This window comes from Lithobates pipiens, unplaced genomic scaffold (assembly GCF_037356315.1).
Source record: "Lithobates pipiens isolate NorthernLeopardFrog02 unplaced genomic scaffold, aLitPip1_a1.2 Scaffold_8, whole genome shotgun sequence".
Classification (NCBI taxonomy): Eukaryota; Metazoa; Chordata; class Amphibia; order Anura; family Ranidae; genus Lithobates; species Lithobates pipiens.
Genome location: NW_027507903.1, coordinates 120,911,603 through 120,934,440, shown reverse-complemented (window position 1 = coordinate 120,934,440; position 22,838 = coordinate 120,911,603). Strand labels below are relative to the sequence as shown.

The 22,838-nt window shown below is 43.3% G+C and overlaps 1 protein-coding gene across 1 annotated transcript in view; it reads left to right on the top strand.

Moving 5' to 3' along the window:
- TBC1D2B (TBC1 domain family member 2B) overlaps positions 1-22,838 on the top strand; it is a 118,394-nt gene that overhangs the window by 33,807 nt on the left and 61,749 nt on the right. Inside the window, exons 4-5 of the mRNA XM_077472686.1 lie at positions 8,248-8,417; positions 15,715-15,923. Coding sequence (XP_077328812.1) covers positions 8,248-8,417; positions 15,715-15,923 — 379 coding nt within the window. The remainder of the gene's footprint in view (positions 1-8,247; positions 8,418-15,714; positions 15,924-22,838) is intronic.

Below are 22,838 nucleotides of genomic sequence, written 5' to 3'. Positions count from 1 at the left end.
GCACGGGACCCTTTTTTTGGCCCGCAGCAGAATCGGATCGCATGGGTGTTCACACCATGCGATCCGAGTTTGCAGATCGCACTGCGATATGCGAACTGATCTGGGGGTGTCAGTAACATTTCACTGACACTCCCAGCAGTTCGCATAGGGCAGTGTGAACTGCCGCCGGGAGGCATGCGATGCGGGAACCCGCCGCGGATTCGTGCGTTCCCGCATCGCTCCAGTGTGAACCCAGCCTAATAAGCGATAATTTTTCTGATCGCCGTATTAGTGTCACAGGTGACGCTAGTTAGGCAGGTAGGTATTTAGGTTCGCCGCAGCTTTTTATAGCGCCAGGGACCCCCATATACTACCGCATAAAGCCCCCTGATTGCCCCCTAGTTAACCCTTTCACCAGTGATCACCATATAACTGTTACAGGTGACGCTGGTTGGTTAGTTATTTTTTTATAGTTTCAGGGCACCCGCCATTTATTACCTAATAAAGGTTTAACCCCCTGATCACCCGGCGGGTGTCATTTGTGACTAATAACTGTTAGGGCAGTTAGGGTTAGCCCCCTTTAGTTCTAAGGTACCCCCCTAACCCCCCCAATAAAGGTTTAACCCCGTGATCACCCCCCGTCGCCAGTGTCACTAAGGCTGGGTTCACATTGCAGCGGTTTATGAGAACGGATGTGATTCGCACCGCACTGCAGTGCAAATCACATCCGATCTCTGTGCGATTCGAGTTCAGCCATTCGCCGCACCCGCCGCAAATTCGCACGGGACCCTTTTTTTGGCCCGCAGCAGAATCGGATCGCATGGGTGTTCACACCATGCGATCCGAGTTTGCAGATCGCACTGCGATATGCGAACTGATCTGGGGGTGTCAGTAACATTTCACTGACACTCCCAGCAGTTTGCATAGGGCAGTGTGAACTGCCGCCGGGAGGCATGCGATGCGGGAACCCGCCGCGCATTCGTGGCGTTCCCGCATCGTTCCAGTGTGAACCCAGCCTAATAAGCGATCGTTTTTCTGATCGCTGTATTAGTGTCACAGGTGACGCTAGTTAGGCAGGTAGGTATTTAGGTTCGCTGCAGCTTTTTATAGCGCCAGGGACCCCCATATACTACCGCATAAAGCCCCCTAATTGCCCCCTAGTTAACCCTTTCACCAGTGATCACCATATAACTGTTACAGGTGACGCTGGTTGGTTAGTTATTTTTTTTATAGTTTCAGGGCACCCGCCATTTATTACCTAGTCTCACTAGTGTACCCCTAAATTTAGGGGTGTCTACTTTCCAAAATGGGGTCATTTGGGGGGGTTTGTGCCATCTTGGCATTTTATGGCCTTCAAAACTGTAACGCCCTTAGAAAGCCTGAAGGCGGTGCTTGGTTTTCGGGGCCCCGTACGCGGCTAGGCTCCCAAAAAGTCCCACATATGTGGTATCCCCGTACTCAGGAGAAGCAGCAGAATTTATTTTGGGGTGTCATTTCACATATGCCCATGGCATGCGTGAGCAATATATCATTTAGTGACAACTTTGTGAAAAAAAAAAAAAAAAAAAAAAAGTTTGTAATTTTCCCGCAACTTGTGGCAAAATATAAAATATTCCATGGACTCAACATGCCTCTCAGCAAATAGCTTGGGGTGTCTACTTTCTAAAATGGGGTCATTTGTGGGGGTTTTGTGCCATCTTGGCATTTTATGGCCTTCAAAACTGTAATAGGTAGTGAGAAGTGAACTCAAAAATTTACGCCCTTAGAAAGCCTGAAGGCGGTGCTTGGTTTTCGGGGCCCCGTACGCGGCTAGGCTCCCAAAAAGTCCCACATATGTGGTATCCCCATACTCAGGAGAAGCAGCAGAATTTATTTTGGGGTGTCATTTCACATATGCCCATGGCATGCATGAGCAATATATCATTTAGTGACAACTTTGTTAAAAAAAAAAAAAAAAAAAAAAAAAGTTTGTAATTTTCCCGCAACTTGTGGCAAAATATAAAATATTCCATGAACTCAACATGCCTCTCAGCAAATAGCTTGGGGTGTCTACTTTCTAAAATGGGGTCATTTGTGGGGGTTTTGTGCCATCTTGGCATTTTATGGCCTTCAAAACTGTAATAGGTAGTGAGAAGTGAACTCAAAAATTTACGCCCTTAGAAAGCCTGAAGGCGGTGCTTGGTTTTCGGGGCCCCGTACGCGGCTAGGCTCCCAAAAAGTCCCACATATGTGGTATCCCCGTACTCAGGAGAAGCAGCAGAATTTATTTTGGGGTGTCATTTCACATACGCCCATAGCATGTGTGAGCAATATATCATTTAGTGACAACTTTGTGTAAAAAAAAAAAAAAAATTTTTTTTTTTGTCATTATTCAATCGCTTGAGGCAAAAAAATAAAATATTCAATGGGCTCAACATGCCTCTTATCAATTTCCTTAGGGGGTCTACTTTCCAAAATGGGGTCATTTGGGGGGGTTTTGTACTGCCCTGCCATTTTAGCACCTCAAGAAATGAGATAGGCAGTCGTAAACTAAAAGCTGCGTAAATTCCAGAAAACGTACCTTAGTTTGTAGATGTGACAACTTTTGCGCAAACCAATAAATATACAATTATTGACTTTTTTTTTACCAAAGACATGTGGCTGAATACATTTTGGCCTAAATGTATGACTAAAATTGAGTTTATTGGATTTTTCTAATAACAAAAAGTAGAAAATATCATTTTTTTTCAAAATTTGCGGTCTTTTTAAGTTTATATCGCAAAAAATAAAAATCGCAGAGGCAATCAAATACCATCAAAAGAAAGCTCTATTTGTGGGAAGAAAAGGACGCAAATTTTGTTTGGGTACAACATTGCATGACCGCGCAATTACCAGTTAAAGCAGCGCAGTGCCAAAGTGTAAAAAGACCTCTGGTCATTTACCAGCAAAATGGTCCGGTCTGAAAGTGGTTAAAGTGGGACTATAGCTAAACTAAAAAAAACAAAACAAAGAAAACTATATATATGATGCAGTCTGTCAGTTCCATTAACATAGCAGTCTGTTTTCTGCATTTCCCCCTAAAATAGTGGTAATATCTGTTGATCCTGTCATTAAGTCTGGTATCTTTTAACAGACCAAACATTCCTGCAAAAGGTAAAGTTAATGTATTGAGAGTTTGAGACAAACCATTTAACACTGGCGGGTGCTTTCAATTGTCAACTTAATTCCTTTAACCACTTCACACTTAAACACCCTTCCTGCCCAGACCAATTTTCAGCTTTCGGTGCTCTCACACTTTGAATGACAATTACTCAGTCATGCAACACTGTACCCAAATTAATTTTTTTTCCTTTTTTTTTTTTCCCACAAATACAGCTTTCTTTTGGTGGTATTTGATCACCTCTGGGGTTTTTATTTTTTGCGCTATAAATGAAAAAAGACCGAAAATTTTGAAAAAAAACGCATATTTCTTTGTTTCTGTGACAGAATTATGCAAATTATTAATTTTTCTTCATAAATTTTGGCCAATTTATACTGCTACATATCTTTGGTAAAAATAACCCAAATTAGTGGATATTATTTGGTCTTTGTGAAAGTTAGAGAGTCTACAAGCTGTGGTGCGAATCGCACAAAATTGATCACATCTGATGTACTGGTGGCCTATCTCTCTTCTTGTGACCCGAACAAGTCAGGAAAGTACAAATACCCCCCAAATGACCCCTTTTTGGAAAGTAGACATTCCAAGGTATTTAGTAAGAGGCATAGTGAGCTTTTTGATGTTGTCATTTTTTTCCCACAATTCTTTGCAAAATTAAGATTTTTCATTTTTTTTTCTCCACAAAATTGTCATTGTAATAGGTTATTTCTCTCACGTGGCATGTGTATACCACAAATAACACCCCCCAAAAAATTCTGCTACTCCTCCTGAGTATTACAATACCACATGTGTGGGACTTTTTCACAGCCTGGCCACATAGAGAGGCCCAACATGCAGGGAGCGCCATCCCGTGTTCTAGGAACATAAATTACACATCTAACTTGTTGACTATTTATTACACTTTTGAAGCACCAGGACAATGACACGTGACACTGATGACACGTGACACTGATGACACGTGACACTGATGACACGTGGCACTTATACGTGGCACTGAAGACACGTGGCACTGATGACAGGTGGCACTAATACGTGGCACTGATGACAGATGGCACTAATACGTGCCACCGATGACAGATGGCACTAATACGTGCCACCGATGACAGATGGCACTAATACATGGCACCGATGACAGATGGCACTAATACATGGCACCGATGACGCGTGACACTGATGACAGATGGCACTGATACGTGGCATTGATGGCACGTGACACTGACAACAGATGGCACGTGGCACTGATGACAGGTGGCACTGATGACAGGTGGCACTGATGACAGGTGGCACTGATGACAGGTGGCACTGATGACAGGTGGCACTGATGACAGATGGCACTATGTGGCACTGATGACACGTGGCACTGATGACAGATGGCACTTATACGTGGCACTGGGGGCAGGTGGCACTGGGGCAGGTAGAACTGGGTTGGATGGCACTGGGGTGGATGGCACTGCTGGGGGAGGATGGATGGCACTGCTGGGGGAGGATGGCGCTTTTTTTTTTTTTTTTTCTCTCCCCTCTCACACTCTGTCTGTGTGAGGAGGGAGAGCGGTGCTGAGAGATGATCTCATATGTTTACATATGAGATCATCTCCCATTGGACACGCCGATCGCACTGTAAACGGCCGCTGTGATTGGCCGTTTACAGCGATCTGTGTTTGCCTGTCCCCGGGGGACACGGCGAACACAGAACTTCTGCGATGCGCGCCCGCGGCGGCGCGTAGTGCGTAAGTAAACATTACGACGTCCAGGGACGGCCTCCCGGACGAACGCGCCTGCTCTACGGCCGTCACTGGCTATAGGGCGGGCGCGAGGTGGTTAATTTAAGCCTTTATCCCAAAAGCAAAATAAAGCAAAAAGCATGTTTAACTGTTTAAAAAGTGTCAGTTGGACTTGGGGCCAACTTTAACATTGATTAGACCCTGGGCAAACCATTTTTTTGGGGGGGGGGGCCCATGCAATTTCACTCTCCAACAGACAAACACACACCCATAGATCTATCTAATAAAAACTTTAATAATGTAAACCAAAAGGACTGGTCCAGGCTCGCTGACTGGTTGCTAGAAGTTACTGCACATCATTACCGGTCACTCATTTGTTGTTAGAAGTTACTGCACACTGGTTACTAGAAGTTGCGCTGCATCATTACTACTTACTTATTGGTTGCTAGAGGTTACAGCACATCATCTCCTCACTGCCTGCACAACATGGACTGGGGAGGTGAAGGGACCCACCAATAAAGAGAACTCCTAAAACAAAGCAAAGAGGTGTGCAGAAATGAGCAATAGATGGTTACTTTGGGAGGGGATATGTAAGTACTGTCTCTTGTGATGGTTTTTTGTTTGTGCCCTGTGTGATACATACACCTCATCGCTGCACAGTATGCACTCCCGAACCCTGTTTGTTATGCAATATTGAGTGTGGTACTCGGTGCCTCTTGCTATTTTTGTGCAATGCGTGGAATATTTGGCGATGCTCTACGTCTCTCCACAAGAAAAGCCAGGGTTGGGGGCAGGGAGTTGGCTCACCTTTGTACCCCCATTCACAGCTCACCTCGGCACCGCCCTAGTCCGCAGTTCACCTCGGCACCGCCCCTCGTCCGCAGCTCACCTCGGCACCGCCCCTCGTCCGCAACTCACCTCGGCACCCACCCTCGTTCGCAGCTCCTCTGTACCCCCCCCCCCCCGTCCACAGTATTCCCTCCCCCATTCACACCTCACATCTGTACCCACACCTTACTTCTGTATCCCTAAAGCTTACACACATTTACTCCTTCCTTTTCACAGTTCTCTCTTAACTGCCCCCTCCGCCTTCTCCACAATTCTCTCACCTGTTTAGAGTAATACTAAACCCAGTAATATGAAAATCCCCCCCACCACAGTGCCCACAGCTTATAAATCTTTTCACATTAAAATACTGCCAATATATACCTTTTTTTTGGATGATGTATACCACAGGTACTTGATAAACTGCACAGTTTCTCCAGTGCTGGGTGTTCAGGTAGGAGGCGATTTCCGCTGCAGCCTGTATACACGCCCATGTGTGATGTCAATATCATGTGACCTGGCTAGCTCTGAGAACAAGTAAATGTTCTCTCCAGCATTAAAAGACACAACTGAGCATGTGTGAGCAGGTCGGCTACCCTGCCTGTGTTTTGCTGGCCTTCCCTAGATAGACAGTGCAGGAGGGGGAAGATCTATCCATACTGGATAAAACAGCCTTTTTACACAATGGCGAGGATTAACCCCTTAAGTTCCACAGTGAGTATAACTAGCATGCTATGCTGTATATACAGACTGATTTTACTGTTGTGGATTTAGTAACACTTTAAGAAGCAAGCTTTGCACCAGTGGAGCATGCACCTCCTTTTTCTTTCCCAATCAGACCTGCTGTAACATGCAGCCAGAACACTTTGCTCGGGTATGTGCTACACAAGTCTGACGGATGGGGGGGGGGGGGGCAAACACGGAGCTCCGCTCTGCTTTATTCCCTTTCACAGCCGCTCCGGTCCTGCAGCTGTTGACAGAGGGAGAAGCAGGATGAGCGTAGCGGGCTCAACACATACCGCTCGCAACTGAGCCTCTCTCTGTTAGTGGCCGTGTGTATCAACCCGGCAGGAGAACAAGCTGGGGCAGATCGATGTATCTGCTACCCAGGAACACTATTTGTGGGCAGCACAGGCTCAAACGGGCAGCTGCTTTGGGCCTCCGCATGTATGACAGGGCCCAGGGCAGCTGCCCCATTTACACCACGTTAAAGACGGCCCTGGTTGGACATGGGTTTTAATTTATTGCTTATTTAAAGTCCATCTAAATCTACTAGTCCATCTAGCACTATCCTCTCTGCAAGTTGCCAGTGCTATTGTCCAAGGGGGACTCTGTTGCTCCTTCATAGATAGAGTGGAGGAGGAGAGCCAACCCCAAGACAGAAAGTATGTTACTGGCCAGATCACCAGGTGATAAAAAGAAAACTAAACCCACCAAGGGCTAATAAGCTGTTTGTTTCTAGGTACAGATACACTTTAGTTTAAAAAAAGTGACAGTCCCATAAGATTTGAAAATAAGTCACATTTATTGTCACCATACACAGTACTATCTGACCATACAATCTTTGTACAGTCATAATTAGAATTACCACACCTAAGTATCGTGCACCTACCTTATCTAATCAATTTGATTCCAATGAGGCAAGCACTTGCACTAAATAGTTTATCATAGATTTAAAGGCAATCTTATAGAGTGTATATGTGGTGAACTTAAAGTATAAGTATAGACAAAACTCCTTTTTTTTTTTTTTCATTTTGGATATAGCAAGGTAAGGTTATAACCCCTGTCAAATTTATTTTTAGCCACCTGTGTCCAATATCAGAGATTTCCCTTCACTTCCTGTTCCATAGCCAAGCAGGAAGTGAAAGGAAATCCATTCATGCAGAATGGATTTCAATGCAGAACTCCATGAACCCCCATGCAGTGGGGCTGTGCTCGCACTGCATGGGTTATTTGCTGGTTTTGTCTAATAGCATACCGAAAGGCTATACTTACCTGATCCTTCGGGTCTCTTAATCCTCCTGTAGAATGATACACCTGAGATCAGAAAACTATCATGGAAGGTTTTCTGTCTGAATTTTTTACTAGTCATTAAAACCATATAGTGCAAGAAAAAAGCCTAATTTTCAAAGATTTCAGGTAGTGTAAAACTTTAAGGCTGGCCCCCCTCCCGGTGAAGCAGTAAAGGTATTGTTTGGCTATTCATAGTGATTTTAACAGCACTTTATATGCAAATTATATCATGCACTTCAAGTTATAATAAAAATGCTTCTAAACACAAACATTTATTGAGATGATAAAAATATTATTATATGATAATGTATATGAATCAGTTACGTAGAATTGAATTCAGTTAGATTTTAACACAGATGCCCTTTTTGCTCTAATAGACATCATAATATATTCTTAAGATTCTTGATATGCTAATGGCCAAATAAGCTTAAATTTATGAAAATCCTAGCATGAATAAGAAAAATCATTTATCTTTTTGGGTTTGTGACCACATCCTGTTATGAGAAAAGACTGCTTGGAAACACGACTTTGCACTTTTCTAGTAATGTTGATTTTGTTCTTGTTCTTTGTTAGAAACTCTGTGCAGAACTTTAGACCTGGCAAAAGTGGCCAAGAGCCCAGAAAGAGTACCTTCTACACAAATGAGGAATGGGAACTGCTGAATCCTACTCCTAAAGAGCTGGAAGAATCACTCCTACATGAGGAGAAGAAGAGACCTGTGGAAGGAGGCCCAAAAAACTCTGGTATAAAATAGAAATATATACTGTAAATACAAATACCAGACATGGCTCTCATATCTCGTATTAACTGCTTCTTTTCATTTCTGTTACACCTCTTTGTAACTATCGTACAGGTCCATTTTTTAAAGGGGACAATTTGAGGACATTGTGTGTTTTTTTTTTTTTTTTATATATATAATCCAGTTCACGTAACCGCATCCCCTGCTCAGGGAAAAAAGACTTCAGTAAGAGTCTAGAATGCCCAGCTGTATTCCAGTGATTCCGCCTATTTTTTTTATTTTTTTTTATTCCCCCCCCCAATCCAAAAGGAATTAACTAATATACAAGCTCTCAGCATCGTATAACCCCCGGCATCGTATAACTCTCATAACAGAGTCTGTACCCCCACCCTCAAGTCCCTCCCATCAGCTTCGTCTTCATACTACTTCAGCCTTTACTCATTCACCCCATCTTCCAGTGTCTCCTTTGGGTCAACCCACCTAAACCAAACCTTCCTAAATTTCTTGGGAGCTCCCCTGGCCTCGTACGTCATGTGGTAGAGAAGAATGTCAGCATTCACAACTTTCATATAGACCATATTCAGAAGAGTCTCCTGCAAACTAGCCACCGCAGATTCCAGCAATGTAGTCGCATTAGGGATCTGAGGAAAAAATCTCCAATGCAGGAAGGACAGCTGTGCTGCAAAGAAGTAGGCTTGTAAGTCCGGAAGGGCCAGTCCCCCCATTGTAACAGGCAATTTCAGTACGGCCATGGACACCCTGGGGGCTCGAGATCCCCACAAAAATCCCACTACAACAGAGTCTGTTCCTGAAGACCTGTTTTGAATACAGACAGGCGAGTTCGAGAGGATGTACAAAAACTTGAGTAAAATGTATTTAAAATTATTTTTGTCCCCATCACTGTAAGTGGTAGCTTCTGCTATTTTTGCACCTTCTCCCCATGAGCTCCTATACTCTGTGTCAAATTTTAGCTCCAAAAATCTAGAGCTGGGGAGCTGTACCTGAATCCCTAGATATTTAAAAGATCCAGACAGTAGAATGGGACAATCAGTAGGGGCCACTACCTGTTCATCAAATGGAAATAGATATGACTTGGCCCACTTAATCCTGAAGCCAGAGATGTCTCCAAATTCCTGAATCAACTCAAAGGTCGCTGAACGTGAGGGACTCGGATCCTGCAAATATAGCAGCATGTCATCTGCATAAAATGACACGTGTTTCTCCAGCTTCCCCCAACCGGAGACCAGAGAAGATCTCACTAGACATCAACTTAGTCGCCAGGGGTTCTATGGCCAGGGCAAACAGGAGTGGAGGCAATGGGCACCCCTGTCTAGTCCCATGAAGAATAGGAAAAGGCTCAGGCTCCATATTTTCAGTGAGCCAACCCTCCAGTAACTCCTCGGGGTGTCTCCCCTACAGTACCGCAGCAAACCCCACTAGCCGGATATTCTTCCATCTCATACGATCCTCCATGTCAGCCATTTTCAAAGTTTGTTCAGATAGAGCCTTCTTTGCCACCTGTACAGCAGTGTCCATAGGCCTTACAGCATTAATCATCAACTCTGCTTTCAACATTCACCCCCCAGCAGCAGCTCCCTCCTGACACATCACCACCTCCTTTACCCTGCGGGTCCTTTCTGGAACCTCATCTGCTTTGCCCGCTGCTCCCTCTTTGCACTTCACCTTCACCTGTCTGCAGCTACAGCCTGCCACTTCATTCTTTACCTGCAGTTTCAGCCAAGCACTTCACCTCCTTTACCTACATTTCCCTCCTGACACTTAACCCCCCACCCCCATCCCTTTTGCCAGGATGGCAACTCTCTTGCAGAGGCCAGAAATATTGTGCTCCCTTCTGTTCCTCTGTCCTACAGCACTGCTGCAGTTCCCACCTGCAGTCTACAGCTGTCAGTTCTGCTCGCTGGCTGCACTGCATAGAACAGAAAGTTGCAGAGCTACAGCAGTACCAGGAGGGCAGATGACCCAGCTGCATTGACACTTTACACTGAGGGGGAAATACTCCTAGTCATAATCCACCTCTCAGATCAGAATCGCAGCCAAAAAGTCTGCACTGTTGGGAGTTGTGAATGGGTGTGTGATGAACCTATGCTAGTTTCTTCAATGTTATTCATTAATGCTATGTACATATATGTAAATTCCTTGGCTCGCTTCCATGAATGTGCCCTTAGTGCATCAGTATTTTTCGTTGCTGCCATGCATGTATGTGGATTTTTCAGCTTCCGTATCTGTGCAGATTGGAATAGTTTTTTCTTTCTTCCATGTGAACACACTGTATTTACTTATTGCATATATGTTACACAATGAGATAACACAAGAGGTGGAAATATAAGTGCACGCAAAAAGCACACTGACTGAATGATTTATGTTTTAAAAACAATCATGTTTCTCTGTATAGTTTGTAATTATATATGTACGTTTTAGATGACCATGTTTGTTCATACATATTTTCTGTTCTCTACATTGTTTATCTGTCTCACACTGCAAGTCCACTGCCTTATTTAAAGCAATGCCTTCTCTAGGTATGTGATATCTTCTCTGAACAGTTGTGTACAGAGAGACTTTAGAGACAAATCTGCATATCTATATATTTTAAAAATAAAAAAATTGAAGCGTAATCTACAAAGGGCCTGTTCATACTTTCCATTATGCTAAATGCTCCATTTAGGGCGCGAGCAGCTGACAGTTTTCAGTTAAAATGAGCCGTAGTGGGTTTCCTTCCTTCTTCCTTTTTCTTTTAACTTTATAAGAAGTGCACAGTGTGACACTTCATTCATGGTGAATTGCACTACTGAGTGATGATCTGTGGTTCCTAGTTCTCTGGGCTGTGTTGTGGTGTAAACAGGGAACACAGAAAACATTCATTTTCTATGTGTCCTAGTGGTGACTGGTGTTTATCCAGTGTGGGGAAAAAAGACAGTCATTACGCTATAATGTGAACAAGCCCCAAAGTATGAAACTCTCGTAACAAAAGACTTTAAAGCCACTCTGTTGCAAGAAAAAAAAAAAAATTACAACTAAGTGCTCCATGCAAAGACAAGAATTGATACTTCTCTTTCCCACTGCCCCGTTCCTTGTGGTTTCTTCCACTAACCATTACAAGAGTACTAACATATGCTCCAGGGGAGATTTTTTTATGTATTCAGAGGCAGCAGTGACAAACCAATGTGCCTTAAATATTAGCACATTCCCTGTGAAATAACCTGGGGGTCCCTAGTTCATTTGGGCAACTAGGGGAAATGAACTCTTAGCAGAAATATTTTTGAATATGAAAGGGCCTTCTTTGATTACTTGAGGGATGGGTTATTGCTGCTGAAATGCTATCTATTCTAAAAGCTTCAATATTAGCAGGCTTGAACCTTCTCTAATTGCAATCTTCTGGTTTGGAGTCCGTACTGCAAGATGATGATTTTAAATAAAACCCACTCCAGGATCTACCACACCTTGCAATGGATTGCAGACAAATGCAGGGCAAAAGGGCCTTGCAGCCCTGGAGGATGAAGATTGGGATGAGGTATAGGACTATCCCTTTCAACGTCTTATAGGATAGACTTGTGAAATACAAAATATTACCCCAGGTCAACATTATCATAGATAAACTGGGAAGAATTTTTACCTACTCCTCCACTGCATATTTAATAGAACTGTACTTTCATTCAACATTATTGGATAGCTCTTCCCTAATGGCACTATTCATCCCAAAATTTCTGAAGTTCTTCCTCCTGCATTTAGTGGACATCTTGGTCTCATAGTAGGCCTACAGAATCCTACTGGGGCAATTGCTACCATAGTTCTAATGTGGAAGTTATCTGGCCCACCAACTAAGAATCACTGGATGTCTTTGGTCAATGCTGTTTTATTTCTAAGTAGGGTGACCAGCAGTAGGGGCTGTCCCAATAAATTCCCCAATGTCTGCACTTCCCCTGACTTGCATCTCCTCACTGGGCACTCTTGGTAACCCTCTTCCTCCTTTCTACTTTGCATCATTGAATGTGGTTTTACCTTAGATGTTCGTAGCATTGAGCTTCTAACGTTACCCTCTGTCCCCTGGCTTCCCCTCTTTGGCCATTTATTGCTGGATGGAGGCACCCCATGCTGTTGCACCTACTCCTTGCAACCTACTGGGACTATCTGTTTCCCCACCACATACAGTGCCTTGCAAAAGTATTCACCCCTTAGCTTTTTACCTATTTTGTTGCATTACAGCCTTTAGTGCAATGTTTTTTTAATCTGAATTAAATGTGATGGATCAGAACACAATAGTCTAAGTTGGTGAAGTAAAATTAGAAAAACAAACATATACATAAAACAATTTTTCAGAAATTAAAAAATAATTGGCATGTATATTTACTCCCTTTTTGTTTTGAAGCCCATAAAAAGCTCTGGTGCAACCAATTACCTTCAGAAGTCACATAATTAGTGAAATGATGTTCACCCATGTACAATCTAAATGTCGCATGATCTGTCATTGCGTATACACACCTTTTTGAAAGGCCCCAGAGGCTGCAACACACCTAAGCAAGTGGCACCACTAACCAAACACTGCCATGAAGACCAAGAAACTCTCCAAACAAGTAAGGGACAATGTTGTTGAGAAGTACAATTCAGGGTTAGGTTATAAAAAGAAAAAAAAAAAAAGAAAAAAATATCCAAATCTTTGATCCCTAGAAGTACCAGCAAATCTATTATAACCAAATGGAAAGAATATGGCACAACCTCAAACCTGCCAAGAGATGGCTGCACACCAAAGCTCAAGGACCGGGCAAGGAGGGCATTAATCGGAGAGGCAGTACAGAGACCTAAGGTAACCCTGGAGCAGCTGCAGAATTCCACAGCAGAGATGAGTATCTGTACATAGGACGACAATAAGCCATACACTCCATAGAATTGGGCTTTATGGCGGAGCGACCAGAAGAAAACCATTACTTTCAGCAAAAAAATAAAATGGCACTTATTGAGTTTGCGAAAAGGCATGTGGGAGACTCCCAAAATGTATGGAGAAAGGTGCTCTGGTCCGATGAGACAAAAATTAAACTTTTTGGCCATCAAAGAAAACGCTATTTTTTTGGCGCAAACCCAACACATTACATCACCCACAGAACACCATTTTTCAGCAGTCAGGATTGGGAAACTGGTCAAAGTTGTGGGGAAGTTGGATCGTGCTAAATACAGGGATATTATTGAGCAAAACCTGTACCACTCTGTGTGTGATTTGAGGCTAGGATGGAGGTTCACCTTCTAGCAGGACAATGACCCTAAACACACTGCTAAAGCAACACTTGAGTGGTTTAAGGACAAACCTGTAAATGTGTTGGAATGTCCTAGTCAAAGCCCAGACCTCAATCCAATAGAAAATCTGTGGTCAAATTTGAAGATTGCTGTTCACAAGCGCAAACCATCCAGCTTGAAGGAGCTGGAGCAGTTTTGCAAAAGGGGCAATGGGCAAAAAGCCAAGTGGTAAGATGTGTCAAGCTCATAGAGACTTATCCAAAGCGACTTGGAGCTGTGATAGCTGCAAAAGGTGGCTCTACAAAGTATTGACTTTAGGGGGGGTGAATTGTTATTTTGTCCTATTTGTTGTTTGCTTCACAATAAAATAAGAAACATCTTCAAAGTTGTGGGTATGTTCTGTAAATTGATGCAGATCCTCAAATAATCCATGTTAATTCCAGGTTGTGAGGCAACAAAACACGAAAAATGCCAAGGTACCTTTGCAAGCCACTGTACATAAATATTTGCTTGGGGGAGCTGCTGTTCTGTAATCTTGGTTCCTGATGTCATGTCATGTGCACCTATGTCAGAGCAACAGTTTGATTTGCTTGTCGTGATAACCTGTTGGGGATTTTTTTGTATTTATAATGCAAAACTGTAATAAACAGAACTTATAAAAAAAATAGCATATTAGTTTTCAGTGTAACTTTTCACATTAAAGTGGTTGATTAAGGCTTACCTGTAGGTCCAAGAAATATCTTCTAAACCTACACGGTTTAGGAGATATTTCCAAAAAGACAGGCACTGCTGTCTATGGTGCATATGCCGTAGACAGCGGCGCGCAGGCGCACTGAGCATGCCGCTGCTAACGGCAATATGCTGTTAGTGGCGGCTCCTGTGCGCATGCACAGGAGTGACATCATCACGGATCTGGCCAATCACAGCGCCGGAGCCACAATACCCGGAAAGAAGATGGACGCTCCGTGGAAAAGGGGACAGCGGTGACATCGCTGGCTCCTGTGTCAGGTAAGTGACACATAATGGTCTACTAAGCGATGCATAGTAGCCCATAATGCTTTATCTTTGCAGGGAAACAGGAAGTAAACACATCAGGGTTTACTTCCTCTTTAAGGGCTTACTCCAAGCCTATCAATGACTTGGTGGCATTTTTATTGATGAATCCATAGACAATGGAACCAACCATTGAAGGTTGCTGTAGAACTCATCATTTTGTCAGGCTTTGAACCACATGTAGTGGTACCATGCCTTGCAACTGTGAGAGTAGTGGCATGCGGCAGCAGAGAGAACCACGGCTTTCAGTGGGAGACCTTGTATCTGACGAACCCTGACTTGTATGGGATAGAAAACGCTGTTCAGACACAGCAGTGTGGGTGGCTAAACGGGCAAGTAATAATAATTTTCTTTGTTGGGAGCCCTTAGTTTAAAAATGTTATTCTAACAGTTGCTTTAAAGTGAATATAAAGACCAACTTTTTTTTTTTTTTCAAAAATAACAATCGTGTTCTGCTTGCCTGCTCGGTGCGATGGATTTGCACAGAGCAGCCCCAATTCTCCTTTTCTTTGGTCTGGCGCTTCTTGCTCCTCTCTCTGCCAAGAACCCCATAGTAAACCGCTTGCTCTGGGGGCATTTATGCATGCTCTCTCCTGAGCCAGCTCTGTGTCATGCCCCTCCGCCCCCTCCTCACTGGCTGTCATTGACCACAGCAGAAGCCAGTGTCTCCCACTGTTGTGTCTAAGCCAGTGATTAGGGATAGAGCTGAGAGAGCCTCTACTCTTGTGCACAGCGCTGGATCGAGATCGGACTCGGGCAAGTGTTTGTGGGGGTGGGAGCTGCTTGCAAAAGGTTTTTTACCTAATGCATAGAAATAACCTTCTGCCTTTAGAACCACTTTAATAATAACTTATTGGTCAATAAGGCTTCAATAAGCATTCTATGTGCTATTTAATAGTAATATACTCTTTGGCTCAGAGTATGATTGTTAATACATTTTTAATGATTATGGAAGCAAACTAAACTAGTCATTTTTGTTTTTTGTGTTCATCTTACTTTATCAGGAATGGTTTTCCCATTTGATTTTCCACGGCTCCCTGCGAAAGCAAGGCGCCCATTATCACATCTGAATAAGAATCCAAGCAGCATGGATAATTCTTCTGTGGAATCTTTACTTGGGAATGACTCAAAGAATGACTTTGTCCTTCAGTTAAAAGTTCAGAACCAGCAGGGAGAGTTGGAGAGACTGAGGCAGGAACTGAACAGCCAAAAGGTTAGCTGCATATATATATTTCATTGCTTTTTTATTTTATGTATTTACAGTATACACATACAGAGAGTGCATGGAATCCATTAGTGTATGTCCCACAATTTAGGGTACGTTCACACTATACATGGTGGCCCATCTTTTTCTGCAAAAGAAAAATGCAGATCACTGCTGGGGCACATAAAAAAAAGATTTCAAGGTGTCCTGTTGATACCACAACACTGGTGTGATGTACAGCATGGTGTAGGAAAAAGCAGACATGCTGAATTTTTCTGCAGTGCACTACTTGCTGTGTGAAGATACTATGCGACGCTTCAAAAAAAAGTTATAAAAATGTATTTAAAAAAATGCTTATTGTGCCACCCCCTGTTGGACCTCACACTAGCATGCATGAGAAAGTGAGACATGTTGTCTCATGTGAAGGAACAATTCATGTCTCTACAATACAGACTACACCTGCATTCTTTAGGATGAGTTTGGTTGAAAAACACATAACATGGTGGAATATTTCAGCATGAATAGCAGTTAAGATGTAGAGAGGCTGCAGAAAGTGCTGGACCTTGGTGTGCATGTGTTAACATTATAGCGGAACTTTAAACAAAAGTGGAAGTTCCGATTTCCCCCCCCCTATATATTTGCCACTTTTTTGGGGAGGGAGCAGGTACATGATTTTGCCCCCACCTTCCCCTGCAGCCTTCTGGGACACATCACAGGTTCTAGAAGACTGCGAGACCAGTGGTTCGAGAGTGCACAGTGGGGTCTAAGGTTACTTTTTGTTTTTGGGGTGGAGACTGGAGCTCCTCTTTAACATTTGACTGGCTGCGATGTAAAATCTACATGATGAAAACATTCAGAGATGCAATGTTTACTGGGAAGTCATTTGATTTATAGTCTAGTCTTGATTATTGGATCTATCACATCCAAGGCATGTCCACCACCATATTTTTGTGTATGTCCCTTACATATGTGAGCTCAAACAGTACGAACCTCTGCTTGCCTGTGTTAATATGTCGTCACACTGTTGGCAATCGTGACACACTTTTTTTTTTTTTTTTTTTCATAGAATTTTGCAAAACTGTTACAATTGTAACTAGGTGACAGTACAGTATCACAAGATTGAAACATTAGAATTCAAACCAGAAAAACCACCGGAAAGTCCGCCGGACTTTCCGAACGAGCGGACCTGCCCACACACGACCAGACTTTTCTGGCGGACTAGGTCCGCCGGACTATGGCGGGAGTCCGCCGTACTTTTGAAATGAACGGACTTGCCCACACACGGAGGAAAGTCCGTTCATGTTGAACGCGTCTCAAGGTAGCCGGGACTAGCGAAGGAAGTCAATGTCCCTGCCTTCGGTAGCGAGATTGACACGTCGCTGGCCCCGTCACCTGGTATGGACTTAAACGGGAAGCCCTACGCCGAAAAAACGGCGTGGGGGTCCCCCCTAGGTCCATATAAGACCCTTATCCAAGAACCCTGGCCGTTGGTTGTCAGGGTCTGCGGGCGGGGGGCTTATCGGAATCCGGGAGCCCCCTTTAATAAGAGGGCCTCCAGATACCGGCCCCCACCCTATGTAAATGAGTATGGGGTACAATGTACCCCTACCCATTCACCTGTTAAAAAAAAATGTAAATAAAACACGGGTTAAAAATAATTTATTGCACAGCTCCGGTGGTCTTCTTCCGTCTTGGGGGGTCTTCTCGCCGGACTCCTCCGCTATCTTCTGCTAGCTCTTTTACTAGTGGAGGAGCCCGGCTTTCTTCTTCGTCGCCGCCCGGGGGTCTTCTTCCGACTTCGGGGGTCTTGACCCCCTCTTCGGTTCTTTTTGCCGGGCCTCCGCTTTATTCCTTTAGCTCTTTTACTAGCGTTGGCCCGGTCTTCTGTCGCCGCCGCCGCCGCCTCTTCTTCCGACTTTGGGGGTCTTGTCCTTCTCTTCGGTTCTTCTTGCCGGGCATCCTCTAGATCAGGGGTGCCCAACCTTTTTGAAGAGCGAGGACCACTTAAGCAAGTTGGTAACTAGTCGCAGGTGACAATGAGCTGAGTGGGCGAATGACAGGTCTGCATCCACTTTGCTTATGCAAAATGGACACAGGCACAGCCCACTCTACTCTGAGCCCTCTGATCAGATGAAAGGGGATGGATCCACTTCTGTTCTTTTAGCAGATCGGATTGTAGGTAGGCAGGTGTAAACGGATACAAGTCTGTTTACATCTGCTGTTCCATAGAGGGTACGATTTGGGTTGGACCAATCGTGTGAAAGGGGCCTAAGGCTGCTTTTAAATGGATGGTCAGCAGTCTACCCACACCGCGGGTGCAGCACAGTGCACCTATTGGTGCATGGGTTTAGGGCTGCAACTTATGATTATTTTCATAAACGATTAGTTGGCCGATTTATTGTTTTGATCGGTTAATAACCTTAAAAAAAAAAAGTGTGGTGTATAATTTAGTTAATATGTAAAGTTAAAAAAAAGGCAATTTATTCTTAAATATCTCTATTCAGTTTTAAATATAAATAACCAACTATATTGTTAGGGAGCAAAATCTCTAATCCACTGTGAGAATAACAGACAGAAGAGATACCGTATTTATCGGCGTAACACACGCACCCCAAGTTTAGGAGGGAAGTTTAAGGAAAAAAATTACATTTAAATGCCCATCAATGCAGCCTTATCAGTGTCCATCTGCAGCCTTGTCCATCATTGTAGAATGATCAGTGTCCATCTGCAGCCTTGCCTAGCCTTGCCCCGTCTCATTGCAGCCCTGCCCCGTCTCATTGCAGCCTGCAGCGTTTTTTAAAATGAGCACAGCCAAGACACACATAGCTGAATGTACTTTGTACATTCGGCTCCTCTCAGCTCCACTTGGAGCCCCACCCAGTCCTGCCCATTGACTCCTATGATCGCCATAACACAGGTCCAATGGCGGGACTGGGCGTGACTGCGAACGGAGCCGAGTACACAGTACTCTCGGCTATGTGTATCTCGGAGGCGCTTGCTCCTCTCCCCCTCAGTTAGCAGAGGATCGGTGGGGATTGGCATATAACACGCACCCACAATTTTTCCCCTAATCTTAAGGGGGGGAAAAATACGCGTTATACGCCGATAAATACGGTATATACTATTAGAGGTTGAATCTGGTAAATATCAGACTTGGAGATCAATTTTTTTTATTTAACCCTTTCCCGCCGAGCGTACGCAGATATGCGTACTCGGCTTCCGGGGGTTATACCCGGATGATGCCCGCACCTGCAGGCATCATCCCGGTACCGTTTTTTGCAGCAGGCGATTGGCTATCCAGGCATAACAACCGATGCGGCTAAAAGCCGCTCGGCTGTTATGCCGGAGGAGCGGGAGGGGACGCCCCCCCTCCCGCCACCTCTCGCCGCTGTTACCGGTGCTCCCGCTCGATCGGGAGCACCGATCAGAGATCCGACGCCTCCGGCTGCTGCGGAGGAACTGGAATGAAGCCGTAATCGGCTTCGTTCCAGTCTCCTCATCGTAAACACGGAAGCGACGTCATGACGTCACTTCCCGTTTACTCGGCTGCCAATGGGGCCGGTTTAAAAAAAATATCCGGTATTCAGAATCGCCGTTTTCGGCGATCTGAATACATTGAAGTGTAAAGCAGGGGTGGGGGGTCTTTTAGACCCCCGATCCCTCCATAAAGAGGCCCTGTCACCACCTATTACTGTCACAAGGGATGTTTACATTCCTTGTGACAGCAATAAAAGTGATCAATTTTTTTTTTTTTTTAAACAATTTAGTAATTTTAAAATAAATAAAATTAAAAAAAAAAATTTTTTTTTTTTTTTTTTTAAAGCGCCCGCCGTCCCCGCGTGCTCGCGAAGCAAAGAAAACGCATACGGAAGTCGCGCCCGCGTATGTAAACGGTGTTCAAATTACACATGTGAGGTATCGCCGCGATCGTCAGAGCGAGAGCAATAATTCTAGCACTAGACATCCTCTGTAACACTAACCTGGTAACCGTAAAAAAAATTTAAAGCGTCGCCTATTGAGATTTTTAGGTACCGTACTTTGTCATCAATCTACAAGTGCGCGCAATTATAAAGTGTGACATGTTTGGTATCTGTTTACTCGGCGTATCATTATCTTTCACATTACGCAAAAAAAATTGGGCTAATTTTACTGTTTTTTTTTTTTTATTCATGAAAGTGTCCCTTTTCCCAAAAAGTTGCGTTTAAAACACCACTGCGCAAATACCGTGTGACATAAAATATTGCAACAATCGCCGTTTTATTCTCTAGAGTCTCTGCTAAAAAAATATATATAATGTTTGGGGGTTCCAAGTAATTTTCTAGCAAAAAATATGGATTTTAACTTGTAAACACCAAATTCCAAAAATAGGCTTAGTCATGAAAGGGTTAAAGAAAAAAATAAGTTGGACAGTTTTGCAGATTTTCAAACAGACCTGTAATATATTATATGCTGGCCTTACAAAAAAATTTTAATTTTAAGACCGTCCGTTCGATTTTCTAATCGTTGGTGGGGTCAAATCATCGTTTGTTTTCAACCACAGTGACAGGAAATTTAGAAATAGAAAACTTCTTGGTCAAAGGAATTTTTAGACAGTGTATGTGGTTTTTGAATAGAAATGACATTCATTTTAAAACAGAATGTTAAAAGCAAGTAACATTTTCAAACAAAATTCTTTCATTTAGCGAATGTGTAAATATTTTTTGTCTGAATGCTTTCGTCTGAAAATTGATCCATATGGCCAGCATAAGTATTGGTATACACCTATGCAGTTTGCTTTTGATCTGTTTCCGCTGTGCTTTCTGCTGTGCGTTTTGATTTTTGCACACGTGATTTTGCTGCGATTCACGTTTTTTGCTTTTTTTTTTTGCCCAATTTCTTGTTGGGCAGATTAAAAACACAAATTGCTGCAAAAACACATTACATGCTTTTCTTCGGCTTCTCCATTGAAGTATATTGCACCATTTTGTGTTGAAAAAAAGTCCTTGACCCTTTACAAATACACAGCAGCTGAAAAAAGCATAGATGTGAACGTGTCCCATGGGAAACCATGTTAAATAAACTGTAGTGGGTTTCTGCAAAAAGCACCAATCCAGGCCTAAGATGTTTAGTAATATAATCGGGGTAAAAAAACTAAAATTAGGCCTTTATAGCACAAAAAGCGCAAACAATTGCTACTGTAAGATGTTCCTTTTTTCTTTTTTTTACTGTGGAACAGTGAAAGTAATATTTACAGTAGTGATTATTTGCACTTTTTGTACTATAAGGGCTAATTTTTCGTTTTTTTAACCCCGTTATGTTTACTGCCTGATTAATCAATTATGAAAATAGTAATCGATTAATTTCATAATTTCATTTTGGCCCTACATGGGTTAGCTACACTTTGCTATAGAATTCTATTATATCTTACAGGTTTGGTGCACTTTCTGAAAGTGCACCAAACCTGCAGGTAAAACCAGACGTCTATGGCTCAGCGCAGTGCACCTACACGACACCTGCGGATCAGTTAGAAAGCAGCCTAGTAACCATTGCAGAACAAATATGCTCATATATACACTGTGATTTTAGTAATAAACTTACCTTTAATAACAGTCTTCCATTCAGATATCACCGGCTTTTGCTGTGCCAGACAGTGCATTTGGTATCACTCCCCCTATGACAAGAGTCGGCGCTATACAGGAATCATTGGCTTATCTGGCTCTTCTCCGCAGCTGCTTGCTTCCTCTACCACTGGCTTCATTCACAACACTGATGCTCTGGCATGGCAGGTCGGCATCCTGCAATCTAGGGTTGCCATCCAAGAGCAGGAGGTCATGGGCCACATCAGAAGGCTTCGCTGGCCACTGGTTGGGCACCCCTGCTCTAAATACTAGTGCATCCAACAAAATATGATCCAAGAGAATGGTAGCTTCTACTGGAGGCTTCTTATAATGATATTCTGCTTCATTGCCAATGACTTTTAAGAGCAGAAAATTTAAGTGCTGATGTCTAGATCAGTGTTTCTCAACTCCAGTCCTCAAGGCTCCCCAACAGGTCATGTTTTCAGGATTTCCATTATTCTACACAGGTGATTCGATCAGTTTCACTGCATTTGTAATTACCACAGCCGTTTCATCTGAGGGAAATCCTGAAAACATGACCTTTTGGGGCACCTTGAGGACTGGAGTTGAGAAACACTGGTCTAGATAGAAGTATATGGCCAGATATTTGGTTCATACTGGTAAATTACTGAGGGTCTTGCAAAATAGGGAAATCAAAACTTTGTTCCAGGAACTCTTTTATTTTTTTCGTGCAGTGTTGAATTCTGCCAAGAAAGTTAAATTTTAGGAAATGTGAGTTGAAGCTGTGTCTTGTGATTAGGGGTCATTTCAGTGGAAATATCCAGCCATTCATCATGTTCATTTGCAAGGATTTAGCACAGATGTAGTTCTTTCCCCAGCTGGATGTTGTTAATGTCTGGATGCTATAAATAGCTTCCAGATCATGTGAGTTGTGTACGTATCTCATTTTCCTTTTGGAAGTGTTCAGGATCTTGCATGTGTTTAAATCATAGTCTCTCTGATCTTGTGACATCCATAAAACTTTCAGCGGTGAAGGCAACCAGACCCAGCTGCAGAAGGGGTTTTGTATGTGTGGTTTTATGTGCATTGCAAAATTCATTGAAGTATTCTGGGTATGCTTTATGTATTTCATCAGGAGGCACTAAATTCTAAACACCTAAGTGCACTTTACGATAAATTATTAGAAGAGGATTTCTGATTGGCTGCTAGGGTTTACTGCATGTTTCACATTTGCCCTTTGACTCATTTAATGCTCCCCTGCTCAATGGAAGTCAAAATGCACAGCTTTTTTTTTTTTTAGTGGGAAGAAGTCCCATTGCTGCTGTCTGTAAGAGGAATAGTGTCCTATATTGTAGTCAGTGGGAGG